General features: G+C 37.9%; 1 protein-coding gene across 1 annotated transcript; it reads left to right on the top strand.

Annotated features, from left to right (window-relative positions):
- Positions 1-939: 939 nt before the first annotated feature.
- ppm1la (protein phosphatase, Mg2+/Mn2+ dependent, 1La) lies at positions 940-17,317 on the top strand. Its single transcript, XM_079820000.1, has 4 exons — positions 940-2,251; positions 12,158-12,332; positions 14,352-14,513; positions 16,120-17,317. Exons 1-4 carry the CDS (start codon positions 1,853-1,855, stop codon positions 16,467-16,469), a joined length of 1,086 nt encoding a protein of 361 aa, XP_079676126.1. The 5' UTR covers positions 940-1,852; the 3' UTR covers positions 16,470-17,317.
- Positions 17,318-21,381: the final 4,064 nt, after the last annotated feature.

Below are 21,381 nucleotides of genomic sequence, written 5' to 3'. Positions count from 1 at the left end.
CCGAAGTAACAAAAAATCCTTATAAATGTTTTCAATAAAAAATAGGGAAAAGTCTTTCCACAATAATTTAGAGTAATGGCAAAGCCTAAATAAATGCACCATAGTCTGGGTGCTGTTTACAAAAAGAAAAAAAATGATATATTATTCATATGTTTAAGTAGACACAGGGACTCAGTTGTTTAAAAAATAAAATGACATGAAATGGCATGCATAGGCATAAACAATGGGATTTTTTTTTCATTCACCAATACGTTTTTAGGTTTCAGGATTTTTTTTAACCAAACTTTGTTTAAAGATGATTCTCAAATATGTTATGAAAGATATAATGAAATGAATTGATATACGCAATATGTGGGTAAAATGGCCATACATTGGTTCTCCCATTCAATATGATGTATCTATACACTGGATCTAATTTGCATATTAATGTGTTCTTGGAGCAACGTGTAATGAAAAAAGAAGTGTAATAATGGGAGTAATAGTTGGCAACATTTTCATAATAATATCTAATATTTTATAGGAATATATTGATATGTAATTTCTTCTAAAATGCCTGATGAACATGATTTAAAGGGATAGTTCACCCAAAAATGAAAATTCTGTCATCATTTACTCACCCTCAAGTTGTTCCAACCCTGTATGAGTTTCTTTGTTCTGCCGAACACAAAAGAAGATATTTTGAAGAACGTTTGTAACAAAGCAGATGGAGCAACCATTGACTACCATAGTATTTTTTCCCCTACCCTAGGGTGAGTAAATGATGACAGAATTTTCATTTTTGGGTGAACTATCCCTTTAAGTCCTGGTGTCCTCTACAGTGGACATGTATGAAATTAGTGACAGAGGAGAAGTTGTTGTCCTGGTGAAACCTCAAAACAAATGGTCTCTCTGAAAAGCCCTGAATGTGCTCTTTACTCGACATGTGACATGTATGGTGCCAGAGAAATTCAGTCAAATATAATGCCTCATATATTGACAGTGGCACCCAGGAGGATAGAATATTCCAGTTAAAATATTAGGAGAGAAGTTATGCTTGTATAGATGAGACCAGGCGAGAAGGACCTGCTCATGAAACTTGGTTATTTTTCAACATTATAATTACAAAGCAGTAAAAAAATACAACCACCAAATTGGGAGAAAATATTATGTGGAATAAAGTTCCAGAGAGAGGTTGGATTTCAGCGTGGCCCTGTTTTTCTTCGGAGCACAGCTACGCATGACGTCACGACCTTTCATAGTCATCGATTGGTACGTCACGTTGCGGCATCTGTAGTACAAAAAATCAGTTCGTCGTGGAAATGTAAGCTGACGTAGGCTTCTGAAGCTAACGGACCGATATGATGTAATTTCTTCGGCGGTTGTGTCTTTTCCCCGTTCCGCCCGGTGCTGCAGTCAATCAGTCACGCACTCAGCGCGCGGAGGAAGTCAGAGCAGCTGCGGCAGCGGCATGTGCATCGACGGATTCGCGATATAGAGTGTTTTTTAAAACTCCCAGTGACGCACGCGAACGAGTAAATAACCGTCGTTTTGAGCGGAGACTCGTCGAAGACGCTAGCTAGCGGCACGGATGGCTTTATGGGAGGGAAAGGATTCGCTGTCGTTGGGGGTAATGGGATCTGTGCGGTTATATGCAGCCCGTCGGTAGGGCAGAGCAGAGCCAGACTGCAACCGAAAGCACCGGGATCTCTCTCCATCTGCAGCTTATAATATAACCAACGGACATTCGAGCGTTTGTGTCGTGGTGTGTTCAGAGGGCTTCATACACGTCGGGCTGCAGGTGGGCTTTAATATCAGTCAAATGAAGTAATTTGAAGCCCATACTTCAGTCCCCGTGTGCAGTCTTGAGCGTGTGATGGTAGGAGACACAATGACGCTTTTGTCTCTTTTGGGTCGCATCATGCGTTATTTCTTGCTCAGGCCAGAGACCTTGTTTCTGTTATGTATAAGCTTGGCCCTTTGGAGTTACTTCTTCCACACGGACGAAGTGAAAACCATCGTTAAGTCCAGCCGGGATGCCGTGAAGATGGTGAAGGGGAAAGTGGCGGAGATGATGATGAACGACAGGCTTGGCGGTCTGGACGTGCTGGACGCGGAGTTCTCCAAGACCTGGGAGTTCAAGAACAACAATGTTGCGGTGTACTCGATACAGGGCCGGAGAGACCACATGGAGGATCGCTTTGAGGTCCTTACCGACCTAGTGAACAGGAGCCACCCTTCAATCTTTGCCATTTTCGACGGACACGGCGGGGAGGTAAGAGGATGCTGAGGAGAGTCGTCGTGAAAGCTTTAACGTTACATACGAAATGACAGTTACGATTGTTACAACGTTAAAAATAACGTTAGGAATTGGTTCCCAAAATAACCAAACATAAGGGGACGTTCTGTGGTTAGTTGGGACGACCTTCAAAAGAATGGCCAAATGTGTTTACTCACCCTCGTGTTGTCATAAAAACGAAACCCGTATTACTGACTCGCTTCTGTGGAACATGGGAAAACTATGAAGCAAATCATGGATATGCCTACTGTTTCATATACTGAAAGCGGATGGGGACTAGTTGGTCCAAAATGTTAAAAAATCCAAGAAGTTAATAAATGACCAGATAAGTATCATAAAAGAGGTGAATTTGAACCGGTGCTGAAGTAGCCAAATGAGAGAGTGAATATTCGTACACTTAAAGGCACAATATGTAAGATTTTTGGATGAAAAAAATATCCCAAAAACACTAGATGTTATATTTTTTGTTGACATGTGTTTACATTATCCCAAATGTTTTCAAGAGTGTTTAAATCCAGGGTCATAAGCAATTTTAACCAGGACATGGACCGTGTCCGTGCATCACCTATCAATTACATCATACCCGCGTTACCCTCGTTTTTATTTTTTATTTTGTAGAAACCATGGAAACACCAAAGACGCTGTAATATATTATAAATATGTTTCATTTGACAGGTGTTTGGATGCATTCATCGACAGAAAACGAATCATTATGCAGCTCAAGACAGTTAGTCTTGATTTCTTGATTTACCGCGAGTACCATGTTTTACCATGCCTATTATCGATCTAGCTTACTGCCGTGTGCAACAAGTGTCTCATAGTAACCGCAGAGCAAACGCACAGAGAAGCATTATAACACAACTTTCAACACACTAAAATGTATCTAATAAGACAAAACAGCGCTGCGTTACCCCACATACGCATGACCGGAAGAAGCGGAAACGGTCGTCTGCGGCATAATAAAATCTCAGCGAAATCAAGGCTAGGCCTTCGTTTTGAATAAGCGACCTCTAGTGGCGAAAAATAACATTGTGGCTTTTAAAGGAATAATTCACAAATATACGCTCTTTCAAGACTGTGTAACCTTTTATTTTACTTGTGGTGTAATTTTACACCATTGTCTTTTGTGTTAGATGGGTGAAAGAAGGTCGTACAGGTTTGGAACAACATGAGTGTGAATAAATAATGGGTGAACTGTCCCTTTAAGGCTGACTATTTACAAGAGTTTATTCACTGATAAGTCATTCAGGTCAGTCAATTAGACGATATTTAGAAATTATCAAACCAATGGGCTAATAAACACTTAAGTTAAGTTGTCATTCTGACTTAAATTAGTCCCAGAATTTACTCTGTAGACATTGCACATTTTCTGTTTCCTTTTTTTTGTTTTGTTTTTTTGGTAATGTACGTCTTTTACCCACACTGCTCCCATAATTTCATAGTATATCAGCCTTTTAAAATACACTTTTGGTTGATCACAAGTTACACCCCTTCAAAATAATTGTTTCAGTGTATAGTGTGTTGAATTATGTTTCAGTATTGCTTCCAAATAATAAATTGTTAGCCCAAAAGTTTTGAATGTGTTAAAAATGTGACACTGAGAGATCTACACAAACTGCCTTTATAATGTTATATGAGTACTATAATGCAGCCAATTGAGATTCCCATGATACTTATCTGAGGCATTCAGTCGTTCCCCCCTTCCCCCAGACATCTGCTCCAACCAGCCTTATTCTCCAGCCAGACAGATGTTCATTTTATCTCTTTCATTGTTTGGTAAAACAGATGAATGCTGGTTGGCCTAGAGTTTGAATGCCTTCTGAGATTCTGTTAAGTAATGAAATTAACAGCTCACAGGAACCAGTGGATATGGAAACCTAATAAACCAGCTCCGAAAACTCTTACATTTGAATTTTACCGATCAGCCATTTTCCTCAGCATTAGTCGGCTGTTTCTGGCTCCCACGATCATTTATGGAATGACTGAAATCTATTTATAGTGGTATTTGTTTAAATGGCCAGAGGCCTCCCTACAATCCAGGCAGTTAATAGATTAAAATGTGCCAACCTCATGCTCTTCGGCCCCTGTAAAAGGTCTTTTAATCTACACTATCTCCTCATAAATGTTTACTGACCCAAACGTCCTGACATTGAGTCTTATCTGTATTATGTTGATACTGGCTCATTTTTTGGTTATGAAAGCCCATGAGGATTATTACCTGACCTAAACTCTTAAAGGTCCCATGGCATGGCATTTTTCTATTATTTTATAATGTTTCCTGAGGTGTACTTATATTGTTAGTATGATTTTTACATCATAAAATGTCATAATTTAGAAATAAAAGGCATTTTTTCTGTACTGATGTTTGCCCTCTGGCTTGAATGCTCTGCTTCAAGGGGCGCGTCTGCTGTGAGACTTCAGTAAAAACGCCCACTGTTGTGATTGGCTGACATCTTTGCATTTGAAATGAGTATCAGATCTTGTAGCGGAGGGGGCGTGGTTTAACGAGGTCTACGAGTCACCCAGGCACAAGCCTGGTGCCAGAGAGACACTTCACTTCTCATCAGTTTCTCTCAGCACGTCTCAGTTCAGTGAACTGTTGAAGTTACTAGCATATACTTCAGGTTATTAGTTTATTTCTAGTCGGAGGGGCTGTCACTCATGCCAGAAAGTTAGTAACTTTAGTCAATTATGGATCAGCGCTGACTCGAGACGCGAACAGTTTCGAATGATTCAGTCCGATTTGGTGAACTGGTTCGATCGGTTCACTAAAAAGAACCGGTGCAAAAGAATGATTAGTTCGCGAACTGGACATCACGGACCAGAGACGGAGCGATTGCTAACAAACAAAGTTATATTGTACAGAGTTGTGAAAGCGCTGTCAGCGCTGTGAGTTTATTGTGTTTGTATCTGAGAGTCCCAGTCACACCGAGTCCATCTTCATCCTTATTCTGCCAACTTTGTAACATGTAATGTACCATTACAGCTGTCGAGATGAACGAGTTAAGAGTAAGTGTTGATTATAGCATTATTTTTAGATATTTTCCTGTCATATGAAAAGCGTCAGTGACGCGCATTGAGTACACAGCGCAAGCAAAGACACAACAGCGCAGTAACCGAATGTAATCCAGTTTATTGTGGGGATAACTGGCTAGCATAGCTCGGAGACCCCCACTTTTACCCCCCTTCTGCTTAATCTCGCGCCGCGTTTGGTGCCTCCGCTGTGGGCCAGATGCAGTACTGGGGGTCGGTGATGTTGAAGGCCGACCGGTCAGTGCAGCCCGAGCTTAGGCTTGCGTGAGGTTTATCTCGCTCTACCGATGTTGAGCAGAACTGATTGTATGAGTTACTCACGACTGTATGCACATTTTAGAACAGATAGACGCGACGAGGACGTACAAAAACACTGACTCACAAGATAGAAAACACGAAAACACCGTTCTGTCGGGAGAGAGAGAGAGAGAGAGAAGCCGCAGCGTGTGCATGAATAATAAAGCTCTGTGTGAACTTGAATAATTAGCTACACATCAGAAATCACTGATCACAGATCAGAAGGAACTGAAAAAAGACTTCTGTTTTCATTTGTACATCCAAACACTGAGAAACTGCCAGCATTCACTCATTCACAAGCCATGATCTCTCAAGGACAAATATAGCGCTTGCATGGGCATGCCAAATTCTCTGGGCGGAGGAAAGGGAGGTAACCGAAGTCATAACAGGATCATTCCAGATCAGCTCGTCTGGGCTGTCATTTTCTCAAAGGCAGAGAAAGACAGCCAGAACTCGGTTTACACTGATCAAAATTTCTAGCCGCTTGGGGACAATATTCAGGCTAGGGGAACTCATATTAATGTAGAAAAACAAATTTCATGCCATGGGACCTTTAAAGACACAGTATGTAGGATTTTTGGATTAAAATATCCAAAAATCACTAGAACAATGTTATATATTTTGTTGACTTCTGTACTTACTTTATCTCAAATGTTTCCAAGAATGTTTAAATCCAGAGAAATAAGATATTTTAACCAGGACATGGACCTTGCGTCGGCTATCAGTGACATCATACTCGTTACCCTAAAATTCTGGATTTATTTAGTAGAAACCATGGAAACACCAAAGACGCTTTCATGTATTGTGTGTTTCATTAGACACCAAAGGTGTTCAATCGGATTGAGGTCAGGACTCTGTGCAGGCCAGTCAAGTTCCTCCACACCAAACTCGCTCATCCATGTCTTTATGGACCTTGCTTTGTGCACTGGTGAGCAGTCAAGTTTGGGCCATCCCCAAACTGTTCCCACAAAGTTGGGAGCATGAAATTGTCCAAAAATGTCTTGGTATGCTGAATCATTAAGAGTTCCTTTCACTGGAACTAAGGGCAGGGCCCGGTTGAAACCCTTTAAGTGGTTGTATCCCTAAGGGGGAAATTCTTTAAGAGCGTTGCAACAAATATCTTAACCGTCACCCTTACCTAAGTGTTTATACTAAGCTTTTTGCGATAGTTTCTGGCAAAACACAGCAATGGAGAAGCGGTTGCTATAGTTACGAAATCTCACGTAATAAACAGGACATAATGGACCACCACTGACTTTTAAACAAGTTTGACATTTCCTAAACTATACAGCTGTACTACAATATTTGAGTTATGGAGAATATTAAAGGCGGTCTGACAGACGACACAGAGCGTATTTGAGCACATTGTTTTTATGAGACACCTGACCGGAGGATGTTCCAAATTCTGCCGCGCCACTCGCATCATTTTCCATTAAATGACATTATATATGTCCAACTCGTTGTTATTGTATTGTACTCACGCATCAATGCCACTTTGTTCACAACTTCAGTTTGGTGATTATTCACTGAATGATGCGTTCGGTGTCCTAGACGTAACGTGTGCGAACCGGCTTTACGGTAATGGAAACCAAAAAAAAATCTCAAACAAACTGGACCAAGGACAAACAGCTTTTTTTTTTAAAGACAGGGGGAAAACACCCAAGCCTGCCACTATAATCAGTCTCTCTTGCGCACAAGATGAAAGCCTGCCATGAAATAATTAATTCAAGTGCACAGTGGAAGTAATGGGGGGGGGGGGGGGGGCTTTGGTGTTTAATGTTTATTTAATCAGTATACACCATGTCACGTCATACTTTCAACAGGCTTATTTTAATTGATTGGTAAAAATGCACATAGGTACATTCTTTCTCAATTAACATGAAATCATCCATCGCGTTTGAGTTCAGCAGATGACTTAAGGGACCTATTTTGATACCTTAATTTACGGGCTAAATGGTTACTAAGGACTTTGTTGCAACGCATAACAGAACTTTAGGGAAAACTTAAACATTTAAGGGAAATACTTAGTGACAGCCTTAAGATTCCTTAAGTGGACCCTTAGGGTTTTTTCTTGCAACCCATGTTTCACTAAGGCTACCCTTAACCTTTTATAACTAATGGTTTTCTTAACTTAAGGGCTTTCATGCAACCGGGCCCAGAGCCCAACCCCTGAAAAGCAATCCCGCACCATAATTCCCCCTCCAACAAACTTTACACTCGGCACAATGCAGTCAGGCAAGTACCGTTCTCCTGGCAACCGCCAAATCCAGACTCGTCCATCGGATTGCCAGACAGAGAAGCGTTATTCATCACTCCAGAGAACACGTCTCCACTGCTCTAGAGTCCAGTGGCGGCGTGGTTTACACCCCTGCATCCGATGCTTTGCATTGCACTTGGTGGTTTTAGGCTTGGATGCAGCTGCTTGCCATGGAAACCCATTCCATAAAGCTCTCTACACACTGTTCTTGAGCTAATCCAAAGGCCACACGAAGTTTGGAGGTCTATAGCTATTGACTCTGCAGAAAGTTGGCGACTTCTGTGCACTGTGCCCTTCAGTATGCTCTGACCCCTCTGTGATTTTACATGGCCTACCACTTCGTGGCTGAGTTGCTGTTGTTCCCAATTGCTTCCACTTTGTTATAATACCACTAACAGTTGACCGTGGAATATTTAGTAGTGAGGAAATGTCACAAATGGACTTATTGGACAGGTGGCAACCTATCACGGTACCATACTTGAATTCACTGTGCTCCCCATTCTTTAACAAATGTTTGTAGAAGCGTCTGCATGCCTAGGTGCTTGAGTTTATACACAGTTGGTCATAGAAGGGATTGTAACGCCTGAATTCGAAGAAATTCAGCTTTGCATCACAGAATAAATTACATTTTAAAATATATTAAAATAGAAAAGTTATTTTAATTAGTAATCATTTCACAATATTGCTGTTTTTACTGTATATTATCACTTTTTTCTACACAACAGCACCAGAGTAGCAGAATAGCAAAACTGTTGGGTTTAATTATACATTTATTTTTCCAGAAATTATAGAGGGAGGGTTTTCCAGCCTCCCATAATGTTCAGTGCATAAATCTGCTACCCAAACAACAGTACGAAGTGAACACCCCACCCAGTCTGTAGTCTGAGCCAGTTTTTATATTGACTTTTTAAGCTGCTTACAATGTCAACATTTTTGATTTATTACAGCTGTGAAGGGCTGTAATTGGTTTCTTGGACAACAGCCGACTGATTGAAACACCTCAGCAGTAGATAGTCAACAATCTGTCATATCGTGGTTAGAATTTGCATGTGTAATCAACATATATGCAAATATAAATTCTGATTTAAAGTGTCAGAAGTTAAAAGTAGGTCTGAAAAATATTTGATCCAGGCGGTCTGTTAAAAATACCCTGCTAAATAATTTTGCCCTGTGGTGTCTGCTAATGATGAGAGCTCTTGCTAACAATGACTAGCACAGTTGGCCTAATCAACGCTTATCTTGTGCTCTTCCTCTATTCCCTGGTGCTCTGGTTTTCTCCTCATAATCTTGAATTAGGCCTGGTAAATTGAGCTTTTAATTAGCAATAGGGGTACAAAATAGTGTGAGTTACTGTATGATTATTCTTCTTTAAATCAGATTCTAAATGCACTGAATGGGTGAATTTTGAATATAGAAAATGAAACCTACTGCATTCAAAAGGGATTTTTTTATGTCTTTGAAAGAAGCCTCTTACGCTCACCAAGTCTGCATTTATTTGATGAAAAAATACATTAAAAACAGTAATATTGTGGAATATTATTACTACTTAAAATGTATTCTTATATTTTCAGCATCACATGATCCTTCAGAAATAATTCTAATATGATGATTTGCTGCTCAAGAAACATTTATTATTATCAATGTTAAAAACCGTTATGCTGCTTAATATTTTTTTGTGGAAACTGTAATTGTGTAAATTATAATTTTTGGTTTTATTTTCATTTATATATATATATATATATAATTTTTTTTGTATATCTTATATAGTTGTGTGTGTGTGTGTGTGGGGGGGAAAATGTTGATCACAATAAATGCAATGCAGCAAATACTACTCATTTTATTTATTTAATTTACTGTTTCAAAAATATATTTGCAGTAATCAGAATTTGAGTGGAAAATGAGCTTAAAGGGATAAGTTCACCCAAAAATTAAAATTGTCATTAATTACTCGCCCTCATTTTGTTCCAAACCCATAAGGATTTTCATTCATCTTTGGAACACAAATTAAGATATTTTTTTTATTTAATCTGAGAGCTTTCTGTACTCTCCATTGGCAGCTATGTTTCAAAAAGTTCATAAAGAGATCGTAAAACTAATCCATATAAATTGAGCGGTCTAAAATTTTCTGAAGAAACTGTCACTTTATATGATGAACAGATTAAATGTAGGCTTTTATTTTATTTAGGCCCTTTAAAAAATCCTAAAAATAGACTTGCTTTCTTTAAACTTTAAAGTTCATGAGATCGCCAGGAATGCACTGACACTGATATGTTTGAGTTAAAGCCCTAAATCTTCCAAACACAGGTGCGTAACACCAGTAATAAAGCACTCATTGTGTTGGTGTGTGAATGAAGTAAAATGGCTGCTTGACTATAGTGTGTTTGCGGTAGGAGGGTCTTGAGTGAAAAGAGGTCACTGCGGGTCACCACCGCCCCATTGTCTTTGTTCCTGAGATACAATGAACAGCATACTTTGAATAATTCAGATTATGACACCCTGAAAATTGTGTTACTGCCAGACTCACAATATATTCATGACCATAATTATTATTGGCTACTATTAGTAGTGTTGTTGACTACTACTGTAGATTGACTACTATGCCCTTTTCAGATGGTAGCTAACTACACTGAAGTCATTTAAGCAACCGGTATTATTTTGATTATTATGAGATTATACAGTCTGAACAATTCGGGAGGCACAGAATTCAGCAAGCCCTTGATCTCTGATCTGAAAAACTCCTCTTCATATCAACTCTGTGCTATTTACGGGTTTAAAATCACTGCTGTGTGCAAAGTGACCCTGAGCTATATCTGCTTATTCTGTAAGTGTTCTGCATGAGCGCTGCTTCTGTGTAAATAATGCATAGGCTTCATCAGAAGGCTCTGCCGTGTCTTGTCTGAAAAGCAGCAAGTCCGTGTTGCCCGGGAAGTGGCTTTCGATAGAGACTGCGGCGTTCTCTTGGCAGACAGGTATTATGTTTGCTTCTCTGGTTTCATCACTGTATTTATAGCGTGGCATTGCTGAGTCACTGGCAAAGATGCACAAGGCTGTAGTGTGAGCTGCTGAAAGCATCCTGACTGATGATGGGGAAGCAGAGTTAGGCAATGAAATAATGCTCTTTGACTCGATATGTTTTGGTGATCTGGCAGTATTTAGAAAGGGCACTCGCTCTCTAGAGACTTTCTGTCCCTTCATCTGTATTCTGCTGCAAACTCCATCTGGCAACAGCTCTTAGGCCTCTTTTAAAGCGATAGTTAACCCAAAAAAAAGAGAAAGTTCTGTCATCGTTTACTCACCCTCATGTGGTTCCAAACCTGCATGACTGACTTGCTTCTGCTGAAAACAAAATAGGATATTTAAAAAAAGAGGGAAAAAAAGAAACGTTGGTGTCCGAACCACTTTGGTGACATTGACTTCATTTGTATGAACAAAAACCGTATGGACAAAAAACACTTGAGACATTTCTGACTATCTTCTATTATGTTCCATAGAAGAAGGTTAGGTTAGGTAAGGTTTGGAACTATATTAGGGTGAGTAAAAGATGATCATTTTCATTTTGGCTGAATTATCCCTTTAAAACTGAATTAAGTTTAATATCCATCTATTATTCTACCTGTCTATCTATCTACCATTTTGTCCATCCATCCATTGTTCTACCTGTCTATGTTCCATCCATTCATCTATCGCTCTATCCATCTATTGTTCCATCAATCCATCCATCTGTTGTTCTACCCATCCTGGATCTATCATCTATCATCTATCCATCTATCGTTCTATCTATAGTTCCAGCAATCCATCCATCCATCTGTTATTCTATCCATATATATATATATATGTTGAAAAGTTTAGATTAGAGAGATAGAGAGATAGAACGACAGATGATGGATTGGATAATATTTTATTTTACTTTTTTAACTTTTTTGAAAAACGAATGAATGAACGAATCCACTGTTGAAAATAAAATAAAAAGTTAAGTAAATACATGATGTTTCCAGAATCAATGAGTAATGCCACTGAATAAACGTGATCTCAATATTGACCAACATTATAGTGACTAAGATTTTTGCCATAATTGAACAGAAATAGGTGCTTAATTGTCATGAAAATAATGTCACAAAAAATCTTAATGGTCTTAAAAATCTTATTTAATATTTCTTTATAAAATCTTATTTATTTTGATTTGGGGGTAAAGTGTGACCTGAACATGTTTTCGTGAGATTCCTATTTATCAGAAGCAGCTCACTTCATGCCCCTCGTGTGCTCATCTGCGTTTCTTTGTTCTGTTTCTCTCACAGGCCGCTGCTGATTATGTGAAAGCCCACCTGCCCGAGACTCTGAAACAGCAGCTGCAGGCCTACGAGCGGGAAAAGAAAGACAGCTCTCTCTCTCATCCCGCCATCCTAGAGCAGCGCATTCTGGCTGTGGACCGGGACATGGTGGAAAAGTTCTCTGCCTCCCATGATGAAGCAGGTCAGCAGGTTGATCTTATCTCTGGGCTTTGGCTGACTGGAAACTGTAAACAATGCTGAATGAGGAAAAGCTGCGATGTGCGATAACATTGTTTAATATTGCGATGGCGATATGACTTGCGATAAATATTCAAATGTGAATGTTAGCTATACTGTTCCCATGCCTTAGTGCTTTAATAGGTCGTGTTCAGTGTTGGGCAGTAACGGAATACATGTACCGGCATCACGTATTCAGAATACATATTAGCCTATGAGTAACTGTATTCCGTTACAGTTACAATTTAAATAGTTGATATTTAGAATACAGTTACATTGTTGAAATCAATGTAACTTTCATGAGTTTATTTACTCTCTAAATAAATTAAGGCAACTCAATGCATTTCTCAGAGGCCCCAATATTAAAACGAAAAAATGCACGGTTTGCGTGATCAGTCACAATGGAGTCGGAAGAGGAGCAGCAGGAGCTAGAGGTAGAGATGGAGCCAGAACAACAGAGCCAGGGCAATAAAGCGTTTCTATCTTGGAAATTCAAACAGCATTTCATATTAAAGAAAGAGAAGGGAGAACGAAATATAACACGGCTGTGCAACTGTGCAGTGGCGCGGTGGTTGGGGGTGGCGGCTACACACGCCTATATATATTTTTTATATAGCCTATATTATATATATAAATTTGTTATATATTCGTTAAATATATTATTCGTTTATTTTTTATTTTCAAAATGTAGGCTATTTAATTGAGATTGATGTGTATGTGTATACCTCAATTAAATAGCCTACATTTTGAAAATAAGAAATATAAACAAGGCTCAAACATGCGTGTTTATTTTAGTAGGCCTACTTCCGTCAGTGAAACAACATAGCCTACTACAGCCTGTAAAACATTTAAATAAATATCTGTAAATAATCGAAATATAAATAATATTAGTTAAAGAAAAAAATGCGTTTATATTTCCCCACAGACGTGCGTCGTATGCCTCTATGCGCTGAAAGGGATGACACGAGCAGGAAAGCCTCGTTTTCTAATATCTTGTTTTCTCCTGATGTTCCAAAACTGATTGGCTACTTGTAGTAAAATGTGAAGAACTAAATTATCTTCAGCAGGGTCAAAAACTTTGTTTGATTATGCGCTGTGAGAGAAAGCGAAACTAAAAATCTCTGGCGTGTATGAAATACGCTATACACAAAAACTTGACCAAGTCTAATAGCAAGCACAAACTGTGCTAAATAAAGTAAAGTTTGAAGTAAAATGTATCTGTTCTACTCCGTTTTCTACTTTACCACAGTAAATGATGCGAATATAGCCTACTCCTAAATAAATCAAACAAGGAAGAAACGTTTAATCCCATGTGAGAGACGTGAAAGAGGATTTGGGAAAATAAATCAGGGATTCAATGTCCAGTAGAATAAAATGGCGTAAGCCTATTGTTAAATTTGTGGCAAATCGTGTGACCAGATAGCAAAACGCAAGGAAACTTAAATTTTTGCTCATCACACAAAGCTTCCTCTCTCGTTCGGCATGAATCCATTTGTTTCCATGGCTGTGATGTAGGCTAACATTTAATTGCGAACCTATTATTTATTTTGTAAATAAAGCTTTGTGCTTCACTCGTGTCATAATATTCACGTAAAACAGCATTCACATACAAAAAAAAAAGTGTTTTGGCCGACCACCGCCGGTGCTCCTGCTTAGTTGACATGCAACTTTACATTCTCCTATGTGCTGATTTACTAGCCCAAGAGCCGTTGGCCCCGTTTGACGTTAGCTACATTTTTTATAATATATGTTTAGTAAGCAGGATTTGATGGCCGCATTCCGACACTTATAAAATGCAATTCAATGCGGAAGTAATCCAAGTATTCAGAATACGTTACTCAGATTGGCGCATGTAATGAACTGTTTTCCCTTATTCATCGTGTCAGGCTGTCTGTTGCGATGTGTTCATCGCGCGAGTTCATATCGCGATGACGATGAAAATTCGATGTATCGCTCAGCCCTAATTCCGCCCCTTTGTTTTTAGGCACAACATGTTTGATCGCCTTGTTGTCAGACCGTGAACTGACTGTGGCAAATGTTGGAGACTCTCGCGGTGTTCTCTGCGACAAAGACGGCAACGCTGTGGCCTTGTCCCATGATCACAAGCCTTACCAGCTGAAAGAACGCAAGAGGATCAAGAGAGCTGGTGAGTTTGCTGGCTTCAAGGGGAGCTACTACAGGCATAAGTGGTGATTTTGCTTCAACTAAACAATTTTGACTTTTGCAATTAAAAATTATTCAGCTACCATACTTTAAAAAAAAAAAAAAACTTATTTTTTGACATTTTTTGAAAATGTTACCTTGGTTTAATTTATCAATTATTATCATCATTTTTCAAACAATATTTTCTTAAAAATATCATATAGTAAAGGTAGCCATCTCATGGTGTATAATTGAGATCATCTAGAGATCTCTATCCTTTAAAAAGTTTTTTTTTTTTTTTTAATATAGCTGATCATTTTTAGAGGGTTTTTTGAACATTTATCATTTTTGCATTTTTTTTCTTTATTATTTCTTTGTTAAAACCACCAAAAATATTATTTTATTAAATAAACTTTTATTAGCACCTATTTATACCCTATTATTGGGCCATTGTATCTTAAAGGCATTTATTTTGCATACATAGTATTATTATAGTATTTTGTTATTATTAATGATGATGATGATGATCATAATAGTAATAACTTTTTTATTTGTTAAAACAACCATTTATTTTTTTAAATAACCTTTTTGATTTATAGCCCAATAAAAATACAATTATTATTAATAATGATAATAGCGTTTTTGTTTAAAACATGATTTATTTGAATAACCTTTTGATTTATAATCTTTAATAATAATTTTATTTTTACAGGATGATAGCAATGTTTTTGTTTGTTAAAACATTTATTATTGAATAACCTTTTGATTAATAACCACTGTAAAAAAAATATTTATTATTATTAATGATGATAACTTTTGTTTAATAAATTTTTTTTTTTAAATGACCTTTTGATTTATAACCCCATAAAAATAAAGTTATTATTATCATTATTAATAATAATAATACTATTATTAATAATAATAAAATAACTTTTTGTTTGTTAAAACAACAATATTTATTTTTTGAATAACCTTTTGATTTATAACTCCTGTAAAAAATATTATTATTAATAATGATAACTTTTTTTTAAAATAATCTTTTGATTTATAACCCCCGTAATAACATTTATTATTATTTTTTATTATTATTTATTAATAATGACACATCAATAGTACTTTTAAAATATTTTTCTTAATTTTTTGTGATTTTAATAAAATATTTTAATAATAATCACAATAATTGCCCCCAGACCCCATTATGGGGTTTGTGTCTTGTCACCTTTTTCTGATGTGTTTGACCCCTGCATATTATAATAAAAGTTGTGACATTTTCTGTAGTGTACACATCATTATTATTTTAATATGCAAATTTGTGCATATTTAATAAGTTTTATCATTTTTTATTTATTTTTTATTTACAAAAGTTTAAATGGGGAAAGCCACAATAAAGAAATATTTTGTGTATTTCAATATGACAGTTTAATGTGAAATAAAAAATTGGTTAGTTAATGGACATAATTATATTTTTCAGTTTAATACAGTCATCAGGTCTGCTGTTGTTGAGACTGATCATTTGTAACATTTTAAGTTTGCACTTGTGATTGCTTTCTGGCAGTTCTAGATGACTTCACTGTGTGAATATAACACGTGTGTGTGATCTCATCCATCAGGTGGCTTTATCAGTTTCAATGGTTCTTGGCGTGTGCAAGGCATCCTCGCCATGTCACGCTCACTCGGTGACTACCCTCTGAAGAACTTAAATGTGGTCATCCCAGACCCGGATATCTTGACCTTTGACCTGGACAAGCTACAGCCGGAGTTCATGATCCTCGCCTCTGACGGCCTGTGGGATGCGTTCAGCAACGAGGAGGCTGTGCGCTTTGTGCGGGAACGCTTGGATGAGCCGCACTTCGGAGCCAAGAGCATCGTGCTGCAGTCGTTCTACCGCGGCTGCCCCGACAACATCACCGTCATGGTGGTGAAATTCAAGAGCAGCTCTGGGACAAAAACTGGAGAGTAGTTTTACTCAACCAATAAACAGCCTTGATTGTCTTTCCATTAAATGCATATCGCTATGGTGTAATGTAAGAGACAAACCTTTTTTTCTCACAAATACAATAAACTGGCACACACAAGCATGTGCGAACACATGCATTCCTAGATTTTTTTGGTTTTGGTTTTGTTTTTTTGCGTGTGTGCCAAATGGACACTTTTAAAATTATTTTGAAATTACTCCTTTTTTCAGTTCATTACACTGTAAAAATTATGTATCCTGGCCTTCCTTATATGGAGCAATATTATTTGTGAAACAGCAATTGGCATAAATGGTAGAAGGACGTTTATTGCTTTGAAGATGCACTCTTACTATTTGTTTCTGGAGAACAGATAAGAACTTTATTTTTTTGTTGTTCGGTTTGTTTTTGTTAGTTTTTTTCCCCTTGTTTTTGTGAATTGAACAGCTGATGAAAATGTATCCAGCTCTTGAATTTGGATGTGCATGATCCATTCATATCAGTACAGGGCATATATGCCAATTTACACTGGTGCTGCTCATCTGATGGTGGTATAAGGCTGTGTTAGATTAAGAATGTTTGAAACTTTGATTAAACTTCATAATCAGTCTATGTCCCAATTATTGTTGTCAGAAGGAACTCGAGAGTTTTCCAGTCATTCCTGAACTTTTAAGTCACAGTTTTAATGGTTATGTGAATACAAAAGTGGCTGAATTGAAGTATGTTATGTCATTATTTTGTAAAGACTGAACGAAATTGGCACCAGCCCCCATCTACACACAAGATGAATTTCTTGCACTGTGTAAAATGTATGTTGCAGATTAAAGAGATAAATAAACCTAACAAGTCAAAGCTGATACTACTTGTCTTTGTTCTCTCTCATATTGATATGATATTTAGCAGGGACATTGATCAAAACTGACAGTAAAGTAAAAAAATATATACATTTCAAATAAACGAAGAGACCGTTTTCAACTGATAATCATAAGAAATGCTTCTTGGCCCTCCAATCATCATATTAGAATGATTTCTGAAGGATCATGTGACACTGAAGACTGGAATAATGATGATGAAAATTCCTCCATCAGAACAAAAAAATACATTTTAAATGAAAGCTGCAACCAGCGTTGAAAGGGCCCTCGCACCCCGGTGGCCTTGGGAAGATACTGAATAGTGGTAAACATAGGAGAAATGTGGCAAAATCACTTTGATTTGCCACACTTCCTGCTGCTAGCAGGTGGCGCTTTGACTATAACTGAATATTCAGGTCAGCTCTTATCAAACATGTGAGATTTAAGACAGATCGGACATTGCATACATTTGCACTTAACCAAGTGTTGCATGATTTAATGTGTTTTTAGCATGTTTGGTACTTCGTGGCATATTGAAATGTCTTTCTGGGAGTGATTTACAGTGTAAAGCATGCCATTTCCTCTTGCCTGCAGGTGGCGCTATGACTAACTGAATATTGGCATGTAGATGTCTTCAGGCCAGGACTCTTATCAAACATGTGAAGTTTGGGGCAGATTGGCCATAGTATGCCTGACTTACAACAGCTTCCTGTTTCATTGCGAAACATCAGCCTTTGTCCAGCCGCCACAGACACGGCCTTCAGCGAAAATTCAAGATCTTCACAATTTAACATCACCAAGGCCTTTAGATTAGACTGACCGAATATGATGTTGTTCTGATAAAATCTCTAGGAGGAGTTAATTTAAGTACAACGTCTGGAAATGGCAAAAACTGCAAAAACTTTGCAGAGAAAATTCTAAATATCTAATTTCCTGCTTCCAGGGACTTTTTTGTAGGTATTGGGCCGCTACATGTGTGTACCGAGTTTATACTTGTATGTGAAACTTAGTGCGAATGATGCTTAATTCAATTTTGTAGATGCCGCTATCGAGCCATTTTGCTACGCCTAATTCTGTAACCCATATCAGATGTAGATTTCCACCACTTCTGATGCGTGTGCAAAGTTTCATGATTTTTCGAGCATGTTTAGGCCCTCAAAAATGCAATTAATTTCGGAGAAGAAGAATAATAGACCGAGCAATTCCAATAGGGTCCTAACACCATCTGTGCTCGGGCCCTAATAAGACAGAAATTCGCAACAGTTTTTTTTACAGTTAATACCATATTGATATATATTCTGAATGAAAAAAATCTAAGAAACTAGATGTTACCAAACACCTACACAACTGAACACCTACACATTACCATCCATTCAAAAGGAAAACTTGGGAATAATTTTGTACTGAAATGTAAACATGGACTATGTAACATAAACTGCAGTGAATTATAAGCAAAGCAGAGAGAGAGAGTGTCATTCTGGTTTTGTAAAGAAATTTTACTAAAGAAAATCATTGATATAATCTTTGAAATCATCAGGGAATAATGCAACCTGACATTAGTGGTTTTTGGGTCTACGTTTTATGATTGACAACGTGTGTTTGTTGGTTGAAAACCTTTGCTAGGGAAAAGAATTGTGTTTTGGTAGTTTTAGTGCATTTTGAAAGTGAAATGATCTGCTGAGCCATAAGTAACTGTAATTTAAAAACACATTTTTTCTCAGTAACTGTAACTGATTACAGTTACATTTATTTTGTAATTAAATTACATAATCTAGTTACATGTAACTAGTTAACTCCCCAACACTGCTAAGTACATATGAGTAGACTCGTCTCCTCTGTCATAATCAAGGAGTCGAGGGTCTGTCCATATAAACCTCCCTTGTCCACTTGTGGAACACTTCAAACTGGCGACAGGGATTGCCCCGTGGGGAAGTGCTTGGGGAGGTTTGTGATTGTTTTGCTAAATTTGGAACTACAGACTACTCTTACTATTTTTGACATATAAAGATATTGTAAAAGTAGTAACGCTAGTTAATATTTCTGCATGTCTACAAGCAAAGCGGAATGCACCAAACATTTACCCAAAGTACTTTGGGCAAGCTCCAGTATCAAACCAGAGGCCTGTACCATGATGGTAGTTTAACAAACTCAGGGTTACAGGATTAGTTTTGAGTTGACAAAACCAAACAAATCTATTCAGGCTTTGTTGGTCCCATGATACTGATCATCCGCTTTCTCTGTCAACTCAGTCTTTGATCCTGAGTTTAGGAGTTTAGCTGTGACATCAGTAGTGAACAGCCAATCACAGGCTGTTGATCAGTGAAACTGAGGGCCCGTCCACACAGAGACGCGTATCACTGTATACGTATACATTTTTTATCGTATTGGCGTTTCGTCCACACGGATCCGGCGTTTTGGGAGACTGAAACCGCTATTTTTTTAAACCGGGTCCTAAAGTGGATAAATCTGAAAACGACACCCTTGCGGTTTCGTGTATACAGCCAATCCGTATATTTTGTGAAACGGTGATGTCATCACACCACGTCCTGCGCGGGGAAGACTAAAGGGGATACAACTACAGGCACTGGGCATGCGCACATCAATACTGCGTTGTTTAATTACTGTATTTGCATTATTGTAAGGGTATGTTTAGGGTTGGGGTAGGTGTATGCGTTAATAAAACACATCTGGTAAGTAGCAAATTTATTTATTGTTATTTTATTGTGAGATTTTACCTCACCTCCGAGTCTCCGACTGTTGCCGTACCCCTTCTAGCCACAACTCTTCTTCTCCGTTTTTAGTGTATTTCTGTGCCAGAATTACAGCGCCACATACTGGCCTGGCATGTATACTACATTGTTTTGAGCCGTTTTCATGCTCTCGTGTATACGCAGATATTTCTTGAAAAGAGAAAAAAAAAAAGATTGGATAGGGAAAGTTCTGGCTTCGTCTGGACGGGGCCTGAGATTCACTTCTCGCGAGAGAAGCAGTGAGATTCATTTCTCTCTTCTGCAGAATATGACATGATTGAAAAATACTAAGAAATTAAAATAATTTACACAGGAAGTCAATGCCAGTAAAAGTTATGAAGTTAGTTTAGTTCAAATATACAGAGAATTGAACATTTAAGCTCACATGTAGTCATTTTTATCGCTTTATTTATTGATTTTAAAGCTTATTTGTATGACCTTTACATAGGCTATTTATATTAATTTTAACCAAGTGCCTATTAATGATTGATTAACTAAAATTATACACGTGTAATTGATTAAGGGTATAATAATTACATAAATGATAAATAAACCAACATTTTTATTATTATAAATAAGCATTGTTAAAAGCCAGACGCTTTAGTCTTTAAAAAACATTTGCTATGTAGTGACCTTTCATTTGGAGTAGAAAAAGGGGGATTGACTTTATTGCATCAGAGGTGTGTCACTTTGCTCACAGCTGATTGGTCCAATTTCAGTTTGAGATCTCTTATCTAGAACATAACCTGCCCTGGAGCAGGTTAGCCGTGGAGCGTAAGTAACTTACTATGGAGATGAACACTGCTAAAAGCCAAACCTCTTTAATGGTACCAAAAACCCAGGATTTGCACAAACTAAGCTTGGACATATCTGATTAGCCAGCTAAACCGGCTTCATGGTATAGGCCCCTGAGCATGAACCTTTTTATTTGTCTTCAATATGACAAATCTGACTAATTGGAGTCAAGAAACATCACGTGTATAATTTTGAGAACCAATGAAAATGTTCTGATAGCATAAGCTCCCATTTGGGCAAGTCTGGAGAATCATGACTGTTAATGAAGAGGGAGGGGATTATTGTTAATTAGCCAAAATCTGTAGAATACAAAAAGACCAAAGGGCCTCATCTCAACAGTGTGACTAGCTGTTGAACAATGGCAGGAAGTTGGTGTGCGCTTCAATCTCTGGCACTTTGCGTGTGTTTTTGTGCTTTTTGTCATGCGTTTCCACAGTGGAGTAATCTGCGGCAGAATCCTCGGGCTCTGATGAAACCGCAAACTGACCAGCGGGTTCAACAACAAGCTAGTCAACAGGTTCCTC

The sequence above is a fragment of the Gobio gobio genome, assembly GCF_949357685.1.
Source record: "Gobio gobio genome assembly, chromosome: 6".
Lineage (NCBI taxonomy): Eukaryota > Metazoa > Chordata > Actinopteri > Cypriniformes > Gobionidae > Gobio > Gobio gobio.
The sequence above is the reverse complement of the archived record's forward strand: the minus strand, read 5'-3'. Positions and strand labels throughout refer to the sequence as shown.

What these genes read in the sequence shown, in the direction of transcription:
- ppm1la (XM_079820000.1), top strand. Translation starts at nt 1,853, where the DNA reads ATGGTAGGAGACACAATGACGCTTTTGTCTCTTTTGGGTCGCATCATG. An exon ending in TGCCTCCCATGATGAAGCAG is followed by an intron (nt 12,333 to 14,351) that starts GTCAGCAGGTTG and finishes CTTTGTTTTTAG; the next exon opens with GCACAACATGTTTGATCGCC. An exon ending in CAAGAGGATCAAGAGAGCTG is followed by an intron (nt 14,514 to 16,119) that starts GTGAGTTTGCTG and finishes CTCATCCATCAG; the next exon opens with GTGGCTTTATCAGTTTCAAT.